The sequence below is a fragment of the Peromyscus eremicus genome, chromosome 15 (genome assembly GCF_949786415.1).
Source record: "Peromyscus eremicus chromosome 15, PerEre_H2_v1, whole genome shotgun sequence".
NCBI classification, from domain to species: domain Eukaryota; kingdom Metazoa; phylum Chordata; class Mammalia; order Rodentia; family Cricetidae; genus Peromyscus; species Peromyscus eremicus.
In genome coordinates, this window is record NC_081431.1 from 13067513 (window position 1) to 13084580 (window position 17068).

Below are 17068 nucleotides of genomic sequence, written 5' to 3' on the forward strand. Positions count from 1 at the left end.
GAGGTTAAACAAGCAAATGAGACAAGAGACAATGGTAAGAAAGACCCAGAGTGTGGGTCTTTCCGCATCCAGTGTGACGGGTGACTATGCAGGCCCTGGCCTGGGAAGTGCCGGAGAAACCGTTCTGGAGACAGAGACAAGGGCACAGAAGAATGCTAAGACTGGCCTGGGGGTGAGCAACTCCTGGATGTCTATCTTACTGAGGGGAAGCCTCTGCCTGGAGGTGCAGCTGTTGCCGGGTCAGGGACCCCGGCTGGGGTGGTGATACAGACAGTTCCTAGGTCATACATCCTGGGAACAAATGCCTAGGCCCGCAGCAATCCTGTAGGGCCTCTTGAAGCATGTGAGGGGGAGAAACTAGGATGTAGAGCAGGGGGGTTTCCCTCAAATAGCTAATATTTGAAGGGAGATAGATGTGGCCCTCCACGTTGCCCCAAGGCAATAGGAACCTTACTGTAACTTTACAAACTAAATGTGAGAATAGAAGGAGATTGTGGGAAGCATAGTCTGCCTCTAGACAGGGAGGCCCTGACCAGCTTCTGGGAACTGATAAGGGATAGCACAGCCGAAGATGACCAGGAACTTCAGAGATGCCAGTCAAGAGATGGCAGGAAGGGACCAGGGGAGAGAAAGCATCCAAAAGAGTCTGATGCCTTGCACGGCTCATGGACCAACATCTGCTTCTGTGTGTCAGACTGACTTCACCTCATGGAAGAAGGGTACAACTGTGTCATCCCCTGTGAAAGGAGGCTGAGTTCACTGCAGCAGGCCCAGGCTCTTGTGGATCCTGCTTCCGGTCCTTGTGTAGTGGGAGTTGGCTTCTCAGGGACTGCAGTATACATCTCTGAACTACACCCCCAGGTGGAATTGCTGGAGTTTCCAGTAAAGTCCCGGAGCTCCCTGAATGTGAAGGACCTGAGCACAGCCTAGGGCCTCACCCTTGCTGCCCTGCCCCCAGCCTGCATCCATCTTTTCCTGTTCAACGGCATCCCCGTTGCCTGCACACACAGGTCTCCCCAGTTTCTGAGGACTGGGACATTGAATTTCCAGTATTCAGCGCTCCATCAGCTTCTCTGTCTTCAGGTAGCCCAGAGCCTCCTGGAACTATGGCCTCTAACCAGCCACGTGACTTGGCCTGGTGTCTGAGGTGGGGAGTTCCTGAAGCACCAGGCAGAGCACAGAAGCCCAACCATCGTGGTTTGTCAGTGATGAAAATTTCCTCTCTGGGTCTCCAGGTGACCCCCTCAAAATGCAAGCCACAAGTGGGAAGCAGCAGCTATGCTGCCCATGGGGCACGAACGGTGGCATCTGAGGAATATAAAACAGCGCAGATGGACTTCAGATGGAGCCCCTGCATAGGCATCTACCACACTCTGGGCCATGGCTTATACATCCCAACTCAAACTGCTCAGCCAAGACAGAGCCTAGAGAGAAGCCTGTTGTTCCCTGGGCCCACACATTCCCCCCCCCTGGGGGGGAAGAGACTGTCTCCCTGGAGACTCGGAGGCTCACCTGCACCTTTTACAGCTGAGAACTACTCTATATGTGCACATAAATAAAGAACAAAAAAAAAAAAGTCCTCCTGACAAATTTTCACCAGGAGAAGTGGGCTGGTGTATTGTAGTAGTATTGTAAGTGACCTTCACCTTGCCTGTAACATGATCCCAACGGCAGTGAAGCCAGAAGCTTGATCTCAGAATAATGTTTCTAAATGCGTGGAATAAAAAGCCCAATTCTATTGAAAATGATCAAAACAAAGAAATTACAATGTTTGTGCTTTCTTCATGTCTTAAAGACGGTGCACAAGAAATGAAATGAGACAGGGACAAAATACCAGCCAGAAGTGATACTTTATATAGTTGTGACAACTGTTCTACCATATGAAAATGGTAAGGGGCTGGGGCTGTCAGCCCTGCTTTCCAGCACCTTCATCCCACCAGGAGGAAATAGGTAAGTGAGGGCAAACGGAACTAAGCGTGTAACACGGAATTCTTCCACGCTCTTGAATAATGGCCAATACGAATATCCTGTCACATTCACATCAAGCGTTAACGCTTGTCCCCAGCACCTTTGTCCGAAATAGAAACGTGAGGGGTCACAGTGGAACAGAACACGCGTGCACGGGAGACTGAGAGCAGAAGGGGACAGCAGCAAAAGGAAGAAAAGACCCCGTCAGCATCAAACTTGCCAATGTCCCACTTCACACGGAACTGGCCGCTGCGGTTTTGCCTGCCTCCCGGGGCTCTGACCCTCTGCTCTCCAGAATCAACGAGCTGGTTTGGTCCTTTGCATTAGCAGAAGCTCCCCAGTTGCTCATTAAAAGGAAGCATCCAGACCTAGTGAATTGATCTACTTCGCCCCAGTCCTGGAAGGACGTTTCAGATCAGAAGACGTCTTAAGGTTGCTGACACTGCTCTCAATTACTGCCGAGTGCTTATGCCCATCTCTGCTCCAGGAGTCCAGGCCCTGCTCCACGGGGGAGTGCTGGTTCACAGAAAAAAATCAATGCCAGGTCTGCATCCAAGAGGGTGATGGGTTTAGGTCATCGCTATCGGGCTTCCGTTTGTCTTTAGAGGACATGGAACGTTTCACTCCTTCCCTTTTTGAAACATGAATACCAAATATAAAACTCTATTCGATAAATGCAACAAGGATGAATAAGACATCAATTCCAGAGAGGGGAAGGAAAAACCCAGGTCAATAGAGAAAGGGGTGAAGGGAAGTCGGCACACAGGCACAAACAAGCACATCAGGTTCACGACTGTGAGAAATACAAGAGAGAACCGATATATCAATGGTGGAGTGTTTGTGTGCTGTGCAGGGGGCCTGGGTGTCTTCCCTAACACAAAAGAAAAGACAAGGAGGAAAGAGGGGAAGGAAGGACGGAAGGAAGGAAGGACGGAAGGAAGGAAGGACGGAAGGAAGGAAGGACGGAAGGAAGGAAGGAAGGAAGGAAGAGGGGAGAGAGAGGTAGACATGGAGGGAGAGGAAGGGAGAGAGGGGGAAAGAGAGGGAGGCAGTAAGAAGGAAAGAAAATCATCCAATACATTAAATTTTTGAATAAACATTGTAATATGTTGTTCAGAAAGCCCGCTGGCTTCTCTCTACATTTTGGAAGTCTCTGGTTCCATATTTGTTAAGGGAAAAAAAATCCCTTCTTCTGAAAGCTGCTTTCAGAATTTCATTTTCCAGGGACCAAGGCCTCTGCCTTTGTGAGTGCGTCCTTCCTGTAGCATTTCGGGCCCATAAGCAACTAAAGTCCCTTGAGTCCATTGTCTTTCCACAGTCATGGGAGCCATGGACAGTCCATGTTAATATTTTCCTCCCCTTGTGTGAGCACAGGCAAGGATTGGATGGATCAGAGGAAGGAAGAGTCAGCCTTTGCCACTGAGCTTACTAGAGACCAGCCATCCCAGAGAATCCTAACATGGGGTACAGTAGACCAGCCATCCCAGAGAATCCTAACATGGGGTACAGTAGACCAGCCATCCCAGAGAATCCTAACATGGGGTACAGTAGACCAGCCATCCCAGAGAATCCTAACAGGGGGTACAGTAGGCCAGCCATCCCAGAGAATCCTAACAGGGGGTACAGTAGGCCAGCCATCCCAGAGAATCCTAACAGGGGGTACAGTAGGCCAGCCATCCCAGAGAATCCTAACAGGGGGTACAGTAGACCAGCCATCCCAGAGAATCCTAACAGGGGTACAGTAGACAAGCCATCTCTGAGAATCCTAACAGGGGGTACAGTAGGCTAGCCATCTCTGAGAATCCTAATAAGGGGTACAGTAGCAGTGAGTGGAGGCATCTTTGTGTGCCTTTTTCCACAGCTGTTATCAAGGATCCATTTATGAACTGTTTCTAGAACATTCTTTCATTGTTGAGGATCAAGGCCTAAGACACCTTTATATTTAATGTCCCTACCCAGCTATGTCAGAAAGTTGGGGACAGACCATCAGATAGCCTTCGACAAGACTTTGAAAATGAAGAGGCATAGACAACTTCAGGATAAAGTTTGGTTCTTCGCCTGATCCAATCTGATTGTTGACAATGCTGGAAAGCCAGGAAGAAAAGCACATAAAGACTCCAGTTTTGGTTATGACAGTTTTCAAGTACTTTAATAATGACACAATGACAGAGTTAGGTCAACAGATCAAAGTGCCACAGACACTCTCTGAATGCTGCTCTACACCATGTCCTGTGGAGCACGTAGTCACGGTGCCCAGGGATATCATTAACCGTTTCTGTCCACGGTAATGACTACTTCTGGGGAGATAGGAACCAAGTGTCAGTTCCCCAGCCACATTTACCCGGCTCCTTTAATTATAACTGTGACAACGGTGGTCAGGACACTCATTAGCCGACCATGAAGACCCAGGTCTGCAGACATGAGCTGAAAGAGTCTTGGCTGATGACAGATCCAGAGAGAGAATGGGAACCCCCAGGAAATATGTAGATGAGCATGACAGGGTGATAGATTGGAGGGAGGAAAGAAGCCAGGCCCCTAGGCTCAGAGGACAGACATGGCTTGGTAGTGGCAAAGCCCAAACTGGACCAGACCCCTGTCCCCACCCCAGACTCATGTTTATATGTTATACTGTCCTTTCTTACACCATCTGCCAAAAGCCACTCCCCACTTCTTTTGGAAAGTCCCCCTTGGGGCTTTTAGAGTGCTCACAAGCCTAATAGTGAGCCAGGCTCCAGATTGGATTGGCCATAAGGGCCCTTACCCTTCTGTCTGCAGTGACTGGCCCAACACGTGGGTGACAATCCAAACCATCACATCAGAGGCCTCCTATGACATCTATAAAATCGAAGCTGCTGGGGAGAAAGTGAGGCCAGCAGTGGTCAGATTTCCCACCATCCACAGCATCTCTTCTGTGGAAGAGAGGACAGCCAGCTCATCCAGACTAGCACAGACAGAAGATGGTAGGGAGGTTTGCCAGGAACATTTAGACCCATGGATACCAGCTCCACCAATGGCAACCCAGCAGTCTCCGATCCATGGGCCAGGATATTCCCATTTTCCCTTAGGATAGTTGAGCAGGGCATCTAAAGCCAGGCACCAAAGAGTTCTGATACAAATGTGACTTGCTGTGTGAAAGCCACTAAGCTCAGCGCCACAGAAGACATCTAGATGCTCTGGGACATGCACTAGCCAAAACGCAAGGACAGAGGAGGAGACGCCATAACGTGACTAGGCTAGGGACAAAGGAACATTGAGGTACAACAGTGGGCTACTGTGATGGCACAAATGGGTGCTCTCATGGAACCATGGAGCACTGTGATGGGATGGTGGAGCACTGTGACGGGATGGTGGAGCACTGTGATGGGAGGGTGGAGCACTGTGATGGGATGGTGGAGCACTGTGATGGGAGGGTGGAGCACTGTGATGGGAGGGTGGAGCACTGTGATGGGAGGGTGGAGCACTGTGATGGGATGGTGGAGCACTGTGGGAAAAGAATGGAGCACTGTGATGGAATATTATACAAGGAAGGTATAATGGTGTGATAGAATTTTAAAACACTGTGATAGTTCATGAGGAACATTGTACTTTGAGAACAGAGCACTGTTTGGGAACAATGGAGCACTGCTGATGTGAGACAGTGGAACTGTGGTGGACAGTAGAGCACCGTGATGGGACATGGAGCACTCTGATGGGACAGTGGAGTATCATAGAAGGAGAGTACAGCACTGTGACGGGATGGTAAAACATTGTGATTAGTTAGGAGAACACTGAGATGACACTGTGGACTATTGTGTCAAGAGAGTGGGGTACTGTGGAAATGCTTTGATGTACAACAGAATTTTCTGATAGTGCAGTGGAGCACTGTGATTGGAGTGGATGGTGAAGCATTATGATGGGACACGGGGCACTATGATGGGACAGTGGAGCACTCTGATGGGACAGAGCATTGTGATAAGACAGGTGCACATTGTGATAAAATAATAGAGCACTGTGATGAGACAGTGGAGTGTTGTGATGAATCAGAAGAGCAAAGCATTGTGAAGGGACAGTAGAGCACCACGATAATAGTGAATCATTGTGAAGGGATAAGAGAGCACTGTGACTTGACAGTGGAAAATCAGGATTGGACAGCTGAACATTTTATATGACAGGAAAGCATTGTGCTGGGACACTGGAGCACTGCAGCAGAACAATGGAGCACTGTGATGGAGAATAGAGCACTGAGGTGGGATAATGGAGCACTGTGATAAGAAAGGAAAGGATTGTAGTGGAACAGTGGAGCATGGTGATGGGACAGTGGATAATTGTGATGGCATGGTGGAGCACTGTGATGGAACAGTGGAGCACTGTGATGGGACAGTGGAGCACTGTGATGGGACAGTGGAGCACTGTGATGAGATGGTGGAGCACTGTGATGAGATGGTGGAACACTCTGATGGGATGGTGGAGCACTGTGATGGGAGGGTGGAGCACTGTAATAGGATGGTGGAGCATTGTGATGGAACTGTGGAGCACTGTGATGGGAGGGTGGAGCACTGTGATGGGAGGGTGGAGCACTATGACGGGGCAGTGGAGCACTGTGATGGGAGGGTGGAGCACTGTGATGGGATGGTGGAGCACTGTGATGGGATGGTGGAGCACTATGATGGGAGGGTGGGACACTGTGATGGGATGGTGGAGCACTGATAGAATGGTGGAGCACTGTGATGGGATGGTGGAACATTCTGATGGGACAGTAGAGCACTCTGATTGGGTTGATGGAACAATGTGACATAGTGAGGCACTGTGAAGAGAATAGTGAGGCACTAGAGAGGCTCACAACACTGTAATGGGGGGCAGTGGAGGACTGTGTTACAACGCTCAAGTATTGTTTTGAGATACTACAACTTTGTTACGTTTTGATTTTTAAATGTATTTACTGAAAATTATCATAAGAATTCTATCAAAAAGATATCACTTTCAGCTGGGTGTTTTGATATACACCTATAATCCCAACACTCAGAGGAGTCTGGGGCAGAAGGATCGTGAGTACATGCTCCCCCTGGCTTGCAGAGTGAGCCTGAGGCTTGTCTGTACAACTTAGTGATATTCTATCTGAAAATGAATTTTAAAAGGAGGGAGGGCTGGGGCATAGCTCAGTGATACCACTCCTGCCTGGCATGCCCAAAGTCCTGGGTTCAACCCCCAGTACAAGAACAAATAAATGACCCCTTTTATCATATAAGTCAAATCTTTTATATTTTTAATTAAAGAAAAAATAATAGAGACACCCCAGTGCCAACAGTGAGCTACTCTGGAATGCCAACAAAACATTAGGCAGACATTACTCTCTGCCAGTCAAATCAACAAGTACTGTGGCAAGCTCCCTGGACCCTCAGGAAGGTGAGCTATATCCAGTGAGGAATCTTTCGTCATAGTTCACGCTGACCCTGGCTCAGACCTCACAGGCCATGATAGCGGCTGTCACTCAGCCACTGGTTGCAGCCTCAGCTTTGAAGCACCTGCGTTTCTACTTACTAAATACCATCTTGATAAACAGGGACCCAGGCCCTTTCTCAGGCACCTGTCCCGTCTGTTCAGATGCTCCACAGCCCCCTTTTCTAGCTCTGGTCATTAAACTCGCCACCATGGTGGCAGCTCCACTTGTTTTGATGTGAACAGGAATCAGAGAACCAGTTAGGTTCATTCCCTGCTCTTCCAGCCTGGGTCTCCATCCACCACATCCGTTCTCCATGGTAACGCTCCAGCCCCTTCTGGAAACCCTTGGACCTCCTGGCGTAACAGTAATCAAAGGACAATCCCACCAAGTCAATCAATGAAAAAGCATTCATTAACCGCCTTTCCCAAAGTTAAAAGGTCTCTAACAAGGAGCCATTAAAGGCAGACATTCAAAGTTGTGTTTCCCTGGGCTGTGGGCTAAATTAGGCTGACTGTTTAGCTTGAAGGAAAAGGGCAGAGTGTCCTCACCCAGAGCATACGAAAGGTCAGCACATTCACCCCTCTGGGAGCCGCACACCAGAGCTGGAGAGACACAGGGCGTGAGTGTCTGGGAGTGGGGCACTCGAGTGTGGCACCCCAGTTGTGCTGCCTGAGTTTGAACTAAGCTATTTGCGGGACCCACTAAAGGACAGAACAGTGGAAGCATTTAAAATCAAATGCCCTGCAATTGTCCAAGCCGTGATGGTTTCCCACAGGCTGAGGAGAAAGAGGTTTTCCTGGCTGCTACAAGGAGGTAGAGAGGAAAGGTAGAAACAAGAAACAAAAGGTCAAGGGGCTGGCGTGAACAGGGGCTGTTGCTTATTTTCATCAAGTGGCGTCCCCCCTCCCTCCCTCCCTTCTGTCCTCCCTTTCTTCTTCTTCTTCTTCTTCTTCTTCTTCTTCTTCTTCTTCTTCTTCTTCTTCTTCTTCTTCTCCTTCTCCTTCTTCTCTTCTTCTTCTTCTTCTTCTTCTTCTTCTTCTTCTTCTTCTTCTTCTTCTTCTTCTCCTTCTCCTTCTTCTCTTCTTCTTCTTCTTCTTCTTCTTCTTCTTCTTCTTCTTCTTCTTCTTCTTCTTCTTCTTCTTTTGCTTTCATCTCTACTTTGTGTTTTGTAGCTGCCCACTAACTAGGTGGCAAGGCACTATGGAAGCCTAGCATTTCAAATGAGGATCCCATTGGGCCTTAAAACCTATTAAATTTTGTCCAACTCCCTGTAGAAACTTCCATCAGAGAGACTCTGGGGTTAGGAGAGCTGGAGGTCAACAGAGCTAACCTTTTAAGAAGGATAGCCTATGCGTCTTCCTATTTTACAAGATATATACATTTGAAATATTTTGAAACATTTGTATAATGGAACTGCAGAGCCATGCCATGTGAAGAGTGGTGTGTGTTTGTTTGTGTTCTGGTGGCAATGGGATTAAACCTAGGGCCTCCTGCATGCTAAGCAAGTACCCTACCACTGAGCCCCAGCCCCAGCCCCAGCCCCAGCCCCAGCCCTGAGAATAGTATTTCTGATTGTTCTCTCAGAGTAAGAAGAAGTAGTCACACAAGCTCCCGGTCACGCTATTCCTAACAAGCCAATCTTTATTTTTCTTTTAAAGAAACGGGATTAACAGTTGTTCCTAGTTTGTGTTTAAACAGTTAAGAACTATTCAAAACTTGAAACATATCCAGGTAAATTTTTCTCCCTAACAATATTCTGTTTTAAAATTAAAAAAAGAAAAAAAAGTTCGGTTAGGGATGTTCCTCAGTGGATAGAGAGCTGGCCTAATACACCAGGTCATGGATTCAATCTCTACCATCACCTATAATGGGGTGGTGGGCATGGCACACAGGCTACCCAGACATTCCAGAGATAGTGGGTGACTTCATGCTCATCCTCTGCCTTAGCCAGTCTGAGGCCCATTCAGGATAAACTTCACCCCCACCAAAGATAAATTCCTAGGTATATCTCTGTGCATATTATCAGCATAGTTAAACTCTGAGGAGAAGATATTAGAAATTAGTGGCTAGAAGCTGCCTTGAATGATTCTGTTTGGAAATGAGATACAAGCTTTGTAATCGCCAAGGTGAATTCTAGCTGTTTTGTCAAACTCTGCTCATCAGTAAACTTTGTTTATTTATTATTTGGGGGGCTGGGGATTGAACCAGTGTCTCTTGTATTCTAGTGTGACCTCTGCAGTGGAGCTACACCCCAGAGAGCCTGGAACATGCAAAACAAAGATAAAATTGTTTCCCCAAATGAACTGCTGCTGGCTTAAAAGGAACATGAGACTTGAGGAAATGGTGGGTCGGTTTTGTTTTGTTTGTTTGTTTTGTGGGGGCGGTTGTTTGTGTGTTCTTTGTTCATCTGTTTGGAGGACTGAACCCAGGACCTCACCCTGGCTTGGTACCCTTTCCTGCGTGAGTCCTCACCCGCCTAAAAGGAACTTCTTGATTCCAGGATCCCAGGCCTGGGAAAGAATGCTTGACTGGAGAGATAAGATCGTGTTTTCTTATTAAAGATGGAGGCATCTCCTCTGCTGTAATCACACAGACAGGGGCATTCCACAGGAAGCTCTGCCTGCTTAAGGACAGCTATGGAAAACTTCACAGGTTTTCTACTACAGCTCTGTACTCCTGGCTCTTCACTCTGTTGTGAAAGGAGTTCAATGAGCTGCCAGAAATCCGCTGGCTGAGGAAAGCCAGAAGGTAGCCGCAACATGAGAGCCACCATGAAGCAAGCAGCTGCAGAAACAGCCCTGTGTGCATCGTTTGGTTGGCCGTGCCTAACAGCTTAATCTGATGTTGCTCATTGCTCACACTCACCCTCAATAAATAGGACTCAACCCAGTGACTCACCTAGATCCCCTTGGCAGATGTCTGTGCGTGTGGCTCCATCAACAATAAACTGAGGGTTGGGACACAATTCCTGAAAGTAGTTTAGGAGAAAACACAAGTCAGTGGACACTGTTTCATGGTGGAAGCAGCATAAGTAAAAACCCACAGTGCAGAATTCAGACCTGGAAGAAGCCTAATGCCTTGTCTACTACTCTATATGCATGCTTTTCCTCCTCTGGCAGGTCTTTGAGACCAGAGAAGGGAGGACATCAGAGTCACAGAGCTACCAGTAAGCTGGAGCCCAGAGCCCTTGTAATGACCAGGATTTTGATTACTTTGCACACTGGGTGTATGGGTTTATAGCTATGTGGGTGTGAAAAGGCTTCAGGGTGTGGTGTGGTTGGAGAAAGGCAAAGGCTGAGATGCTAATACAATGAGATATAACCCTGCCCATTAGGACAACATCCCTCTTTACACAGAGGGCCACTTAGAGGGCTGTTTGGCAAAAGGCAATGCATGCTGTGGGCATTCCTTAGACATGTGACTAAGCAGCAGGATCTTGTAGCTGATCTGATCCTGAAGGTGTCAAGGAGGAAGTCAGGGATCAAGGACGAGGTGTCAGGGAAGTACCATTTCCAGACAGGAGAACTCAGATCTGATAAGGTCATATGCCCGCCTATATCTGCCATTTGCCAGCTCCCACTTGGCATCTGCTCACACGTGACGTCACCCTAGACTAGAAGGAGGGACCAGGTGGCATGCATTCAATCTTTTTCTTTTGTTTACCCTGAAAGGACCTACTGGGCCCCACTCTGGGTCTTATGGTATCACAGCAGGCAGGGGAGATGGGAGGATGGTAAAGTGAAGGAATAAAAAGAGAAAAAGCTGGCCTCCAAGTGTTTTTGGTTTACACAGGAAAATTGAGCTGACATTATTAGAAAACAGAGGAAGAAAAAAAAGTGCATATTAAAAGTCCAGGGGGAATTCTGGCTGACCAGCTAGTGCCGTGAAAAGTTCCACTGTTTGGGGGTCTGTGGTAAGGCAGACAGCATGGTAGGAACGTGTTGTAGAAGAGGCCTGATCACTTCTTGCCAGCTAAGAAGAAAAGAGAGAGGGAGAGAAGAGCTCAGGGTCCTAATCCCTCCTTCAGAGGACCACTCTCTGTGACTGTTCCCTCTGCTAGCTAACTGTCAACTGTCCCACCACCACATACCCCAGTAGTGCTAAGGGGTGGACATTCTGGGAAAGACAAGATGCAATCTCTAGCGCCTCTCTCTCTCTCTCTCTCTCTCTCTCTCTCTCTCTCTCTCTCTCTCTCTCTCTCTCTCTGTGTGTGTGTGTGTGTGTGTGTGTGTGTGTGTGTGTCTGTCTGTCTCGTGTATGAGTGTCATGTACCTTTTACATCTTTTATAAAACAGAGTTTTTAAGTTTCATTAAAAGCACCATGACTCATTCAGCCAGTCCTCCGGGGGGAGGAGGGGCTTTGATTTTTGTTCCATTTTGTTTTAATCTTTTGCAGTCTCTGGTGGCAAGTGGAAATGGTGGGCCAGAGGGATGGCTCTTTGGGTAAAAGCATCTACCACCAAGCATGACAACCTGAGTTCAATTCCTGAGGACCCGTATAGAGGAAAGAGAGAACCAACTCCTTCAGCCTTCACACCTGATAAGACACTTGTACACACACACACACATACATACACACACACACACACACACACACCATATATACACACCACCTACACACACTATACATACATGCCACAAACACACACCACATACAAACACACACACATATATACACCACACACACATACACATCACATACATACACACATACACCACACACACACGCACACACGCACATGCACACGCACACGCACGCACGCACTATATTAAATATAAAAGCTGTAGCTACAATCTGCTCTCAGGTGTAAAAGAGCACCGATCCTCTAGACCGTTATTTCCTGACAACTAAAAGGTGGAGGAATTTGAAAAACTAATTAAAAAATAACAGATTGGAAAATCTTTTAATTTAGATTGTGCCTTAAAAAGAAGGAGATAACTTCAAGATAGAAGGGAAGGAAGTGTTGACTAGGGGGTTTGAAAGACTCTCCTTAAACAATTTTTTCAAATCTAACCATCCCTGCTTCTATGATTCTGCTAAATGGGCACAGTGGCAAACTGCCCCCTAATCTTGTATCTCCACACCAGAGAACCTTGCAGCGGGGTCACAGCTGGTCAAAGTGCAGAGACTACACACCACTGAAGTGCTCAGCTACAAATGTGACAGCTACATCACTTTTCCCTCCCTCAAGACTCAGGGACCATCTGAGAAGAGGGGTCAGAACAATTGTATGAGCCAGTGGCTGGGGAGGACCAGAGCAAAGCAGTGTCTTCTGAACATGACAGGACCACAGCACTCACGAACTTGTGACATTGGAACAGGGTGGGAAGGTGGGAGGTAGGGTCTGGAAGAAGTTAGAGGGAGGAGTGGGGGTAAATATGATCAAAATCCACTGTAAGCATATATGAAATTCTCAAAGAATTAATAAAAGCAGTTTTTTAGTTCATTCATCCATCACGCCCATGAAATCTACCTTCTTCGCAGCTCCATCAAACAGATTCTCCTACATCACCAGAAACCCCAGAACGAGCATTTTCTACCCCATCTTACTAGCTGCTCCTTAACATCTGCTACCATTGGCTCGCTCTCCCTCTAAAAGCCTTCCTGTGTGGTGTGCGTCTTCACTAGCTCTTGAGTGTCACATCTCTCAGTACGCCATCTTGGCTTCCTCTGCGGACTCCTGTTTTCTCACTCTAGGAATCCAGGAACCCTTGGACTCGGTCCTCAGCCTCAATTATGGCCCCATGTCATTGTCATTTGTAGCCTTCTGAACAAAGTATTGGGGAAATCATACAAACTCCCTCCTTCGAATACTAACTACAGACGATGCTGGTGCTTTCAAGGTGACCCCTGCCCTTTCTGCTCAATTCCCTGTCACACTATCCGTGTGACAGAAGCAAAGGGCACATCATATCCAATAAGTCTGCCAAGCTCTGCTACAGTCTTAGGTTTGGGTGAGAAGAGAGAATGTTGGCAAAGGCTGCAGTTGAAAACACTACCTGTTGGTAAGGAGGTAGAATGTTCATCTTAATATGTTATTCACTAATTATGATGCAAAATGTCCCCACCCAGAAAAACAATTAGCCATGACTGATATGTTACATGGATCCTTCCAGGGCCACAGAAAGTCCTCACCTCACAAACTCACAGGGAGATAAGGTCTCTGTAGGACATGAGAACTTGCTGTGTGCTTTCTGCCCGATTAAACCTCAAAATGGAGATGAGTAAACAGGCAGCTGGAGAGATTTAAAAACTGGAGACCCTACAGAAAGGCAGGCCCCCTTCTGCCTACATTTTTGGACTGCTGTTTTTTCTTCTTCTTCTTCTTCTTCTTCTTCTTCTTCTTCTTCTTCTTCTTCTTCTTATTCTTATTCTTATTCTTATTCTTATTCTTATTCTTATTCTTATTCTTCTTCAGCATCAGTCACGTGTGCTCAGGATGATGCTTCCTGGCCATCAAGTAATGATCCCAAGCACTCCTTAACACAAACTACCCAAGTCTTGCACTAGCCTTGGAAAAATGGAAAGACAGGAAACAGTCCTTATTTCCTGTAAGGAACTCAAGCTAGGAAGTCCTGTAAAGGCACACTCTCTCAGAAGTGATGGCTACTCAGAAACATTGCTCTCCAGGACAGTGTGACTGATAGACTTGGTTTGGCATTTGAGGGGCTCTGAATGATCCTGTCAAGAAGCCCAATGCGACACTATCCTCGCTCCATCACTCAGCCTAGCACTTCTGACCCTCCAGGATCTGGTCTACTGAATGTTTCTAGCTTCACCTGTTTCCACCATATTTTCATCTGCTCTAACGACCATGGACCTTCTCTGAACACTCTTGCTTGAATGCTCTTCCACAGCCCAGCACCTTGACTCACACCTGCACCTTCTTCTTGATCTCACCTATGACCTCTTTCTCCACCAATCTCAGTTTAATTGTCTTTCATAATTCTCCTGTCCAATTCCACAGTCAAGCTTCACTGCTCCTCCCCTCCCCCACCACTCAGCACCCATGCACTTTGTTCATTGAAAAGTTTTCTCTCTTGCCACTCTGTCATGTAAGACTATCTAGAGACAACTTACTTTCTACACATTTACATATTCTTTCATCCAGATTTCCTCATAACCAAAGGAGGTGGATAATACTACTGTTCTCACTTCATGGATGAGGAAATGGGGTCTCAGAGAAGTTAGTAACTTGCCCACAGTCACTTAGCTAGTGAGTGACAGACAAGGGACCAGAACCTTGACCACTTGACACCCAAGCCCATGTTCTTCTCCACCCCAGTGTCTCTTAGCTGTCTGCCTGTTCTCTGTCCCTCCTTAACTAGCCAAAGCTCCTCAAGGCACCTCCCTGCACAGGACAAATGCACAGCAAATCATGACTGAATTGGAAACTCCAAAGCCACTAATCCAAGAGGTAGCAGCTGGAGAAACAATGGAAGCTGCAAACTGAGCCTGCCGCCATCCATTACCCTCCCCACAATTCAACCTCTCCATGTGTCTCTCCGCTGGGGTCCTTACTATGTGCCCAGCGTGACTTCACTCCTGACTCCATATTTCCTCTTCAGATCAATAAACTGCTTAATTGCCTAGGGGGAGGGGCAGGACATGACACTTCAGACAGAAAAGAATATTGACCAGGCTGCACTAAGTCCATTCACACTGGCCATTACGCACATCACAGGGGCTTGGGATGGACACTGAGCCCAGATGGTGAGGCAAGGAGCTAAGAGCACTCGGGTTCAGCATGGCCAGCCACTGTCTCCTTGGGCAGGCTGCTGCTCTTGCCCCACATAAGCAGAAAAGCCCTAGGGGAGTTCAACCTCCCAACAGAAAGTTCTTCTTGAGAATCCAGGTCTGACCTTACAACTTTCATCTAGACAAATGTGTCTTCCATTCCTTGGAACAAGAGTCTAGTTGGGTCTTCTACTTAGGAGTTTAAGAATAAGCAGAAACAAAACAACCATGCTCCTCCTGGGTGTATATCCAAAAGAATCACAGTCAGCTAAGACAGTGACACCTGAATCCCCTGAACACATCCATGTTTATTGTAGCACTAATCACAATAGCCATGTTATAGAATCAGTCAGGGTACCATCTGCGGATGAATGAATAAAAAAATACTGTGTATTTATGCAGGGGAGGGGTGTGTGTGTGTGTGTGTGTGTGTGTGTGTGTGTGTGTGTGTGTCTATACAAGGGAGTATCATTCACTATAAAGGAAACAAAAATGGTGTCATTTGTAGGAAAATGAACAGGAGCAAAAATCATTATTGTAAGTAAAATGAGCCCAATTCACAAAGAAATAATACATATTTTCCCTTGTATGTAGAGCTTGGGGAAGTGTAGAAGTAAAAGGATGGCTTTCAGGATGTGGACAAGGAAATAAAACACCTTAATTTGTAGAATTACTAGATTTGAAGAAAATTGACAGTTCCCAAACTAAACAAAGAGTTATCCTCAAAAGTAGCAAATCAAACAAAGAAACAAAAAGTAAACAGAACCATTGAAAAATGGGCAAAGAGCTTGAACGGGCATTTCTCTAAAGGATACACCAGTGATCTATAAGTGCAAAGATGAAAAGATAGAGCATCTATAATCATCAGGGAAATGCAAATCAAGACCACAGCATGACCACACCCATGCCCTTTAGGATGGCTTCCACCTCTCCTCTCCACTCTCCAACCCTGATGGAACCTTCCATGATCTTCAGTAACCCTTTGCCTCTCAGCAGTGATGCCATCATAGTTTACCCATAGCTGACTGTACCCAACCTGGGTTTGTTCCCCCATGTGCTGGCCTGGGGGCACTATGCAGTCCTAAGTACCATGCATTCTGTGCCTCTTACATGCAAGGCAATTACCCTCCGAGATTAACTTCTATTTTTCATAACAACACTGAAACACAATGGTTCCAGCAGTGCCATTTTAAGGGCAGAAAAAATGAAGCTCAGAGAGATTAAGCCATCTGCCCAAGGCCACATTGGCAAAGCCACTGCTGAGACCTACCTTGTCCAGCTCCAAACCTGTATATGTTCTTCCTTAGAAATAATTTTAGAAAGCAAGGTCGAGTCCGAACTATGGAATCTGAAAATAAAATCCACCACTGACACTTATTTGACTCTTGACCAGATGTGACAGCCCTCCACCCTCTGTGACATTCGACTGCGCCTTACCGTGGGTCGCTTCCATAGGATGCCTTGAGTTTGGGGGGAGCTGGGTCCAAGGTCCTTGTAGCCCAAAGCTGATGGACACGCTGGGAACTCTGGATCTTTAAATAGGACCCCTGAGTTCAAGCATTGTTTTCTCAGGGTCTCAAAGTCTTGGCCCAAATACTTCACAGCATTCTGGTTAGAGCCAAGACCCTCAGCAGCTGCACGTTGCTTGGATACTCCAGCTGCCAGGGCTGCCATAGCCTGGCTGTGAGTTCTGTAGGATGGACAGGAAAGCAGGGCTTCTGTGTCCTTTCAGACGTCTGCCCTATAAGACAGCATGCAGGGAGGCGGGGCGTGTAAACTTTTCACCCGAGGGAGGCCCTGCTCTGAAGGGACATGAATCATAAACAGGATCAAATATGTACCCAAGGTGCAGGTAAATGCGCCCCACCTTCTCCTGCTGTTCACAAACTATCCAGAGGCCATAGGTGGAGCATATCAGAAGTCACCAGAAGCTGGGTAGGGCA

General features: G+C 47.1%; 1 protein-coding gene across 1 annotated transcript in view; it reads right to left on the minus strand.

Moving 5' to 3' along the window:
* Capn8 (calpain 8) overlaps positions 1 to 16799 on the minus strand; it is a 73023-nt gene extending 56224 nt beyond the window's left edge. The window contains exons 1-2 of the mRNA XM_059280317.1: positions 16563 to 16799; positions 10286 to 10355 (exon numbers count right to left, since the gene is read on the minus strand). Coding sequence (XP_059136300.1) covers positions 10286 to 10355; positions 16563 to 16799 — 307 coding nt within the window. The remainder of the gene's footprint in view (positions 1 to 10285; positions 10356 to 16562) is intronic.
* Between the last annotated feature and the right edge of the window lie 269 nt (positions 16800 to 17068).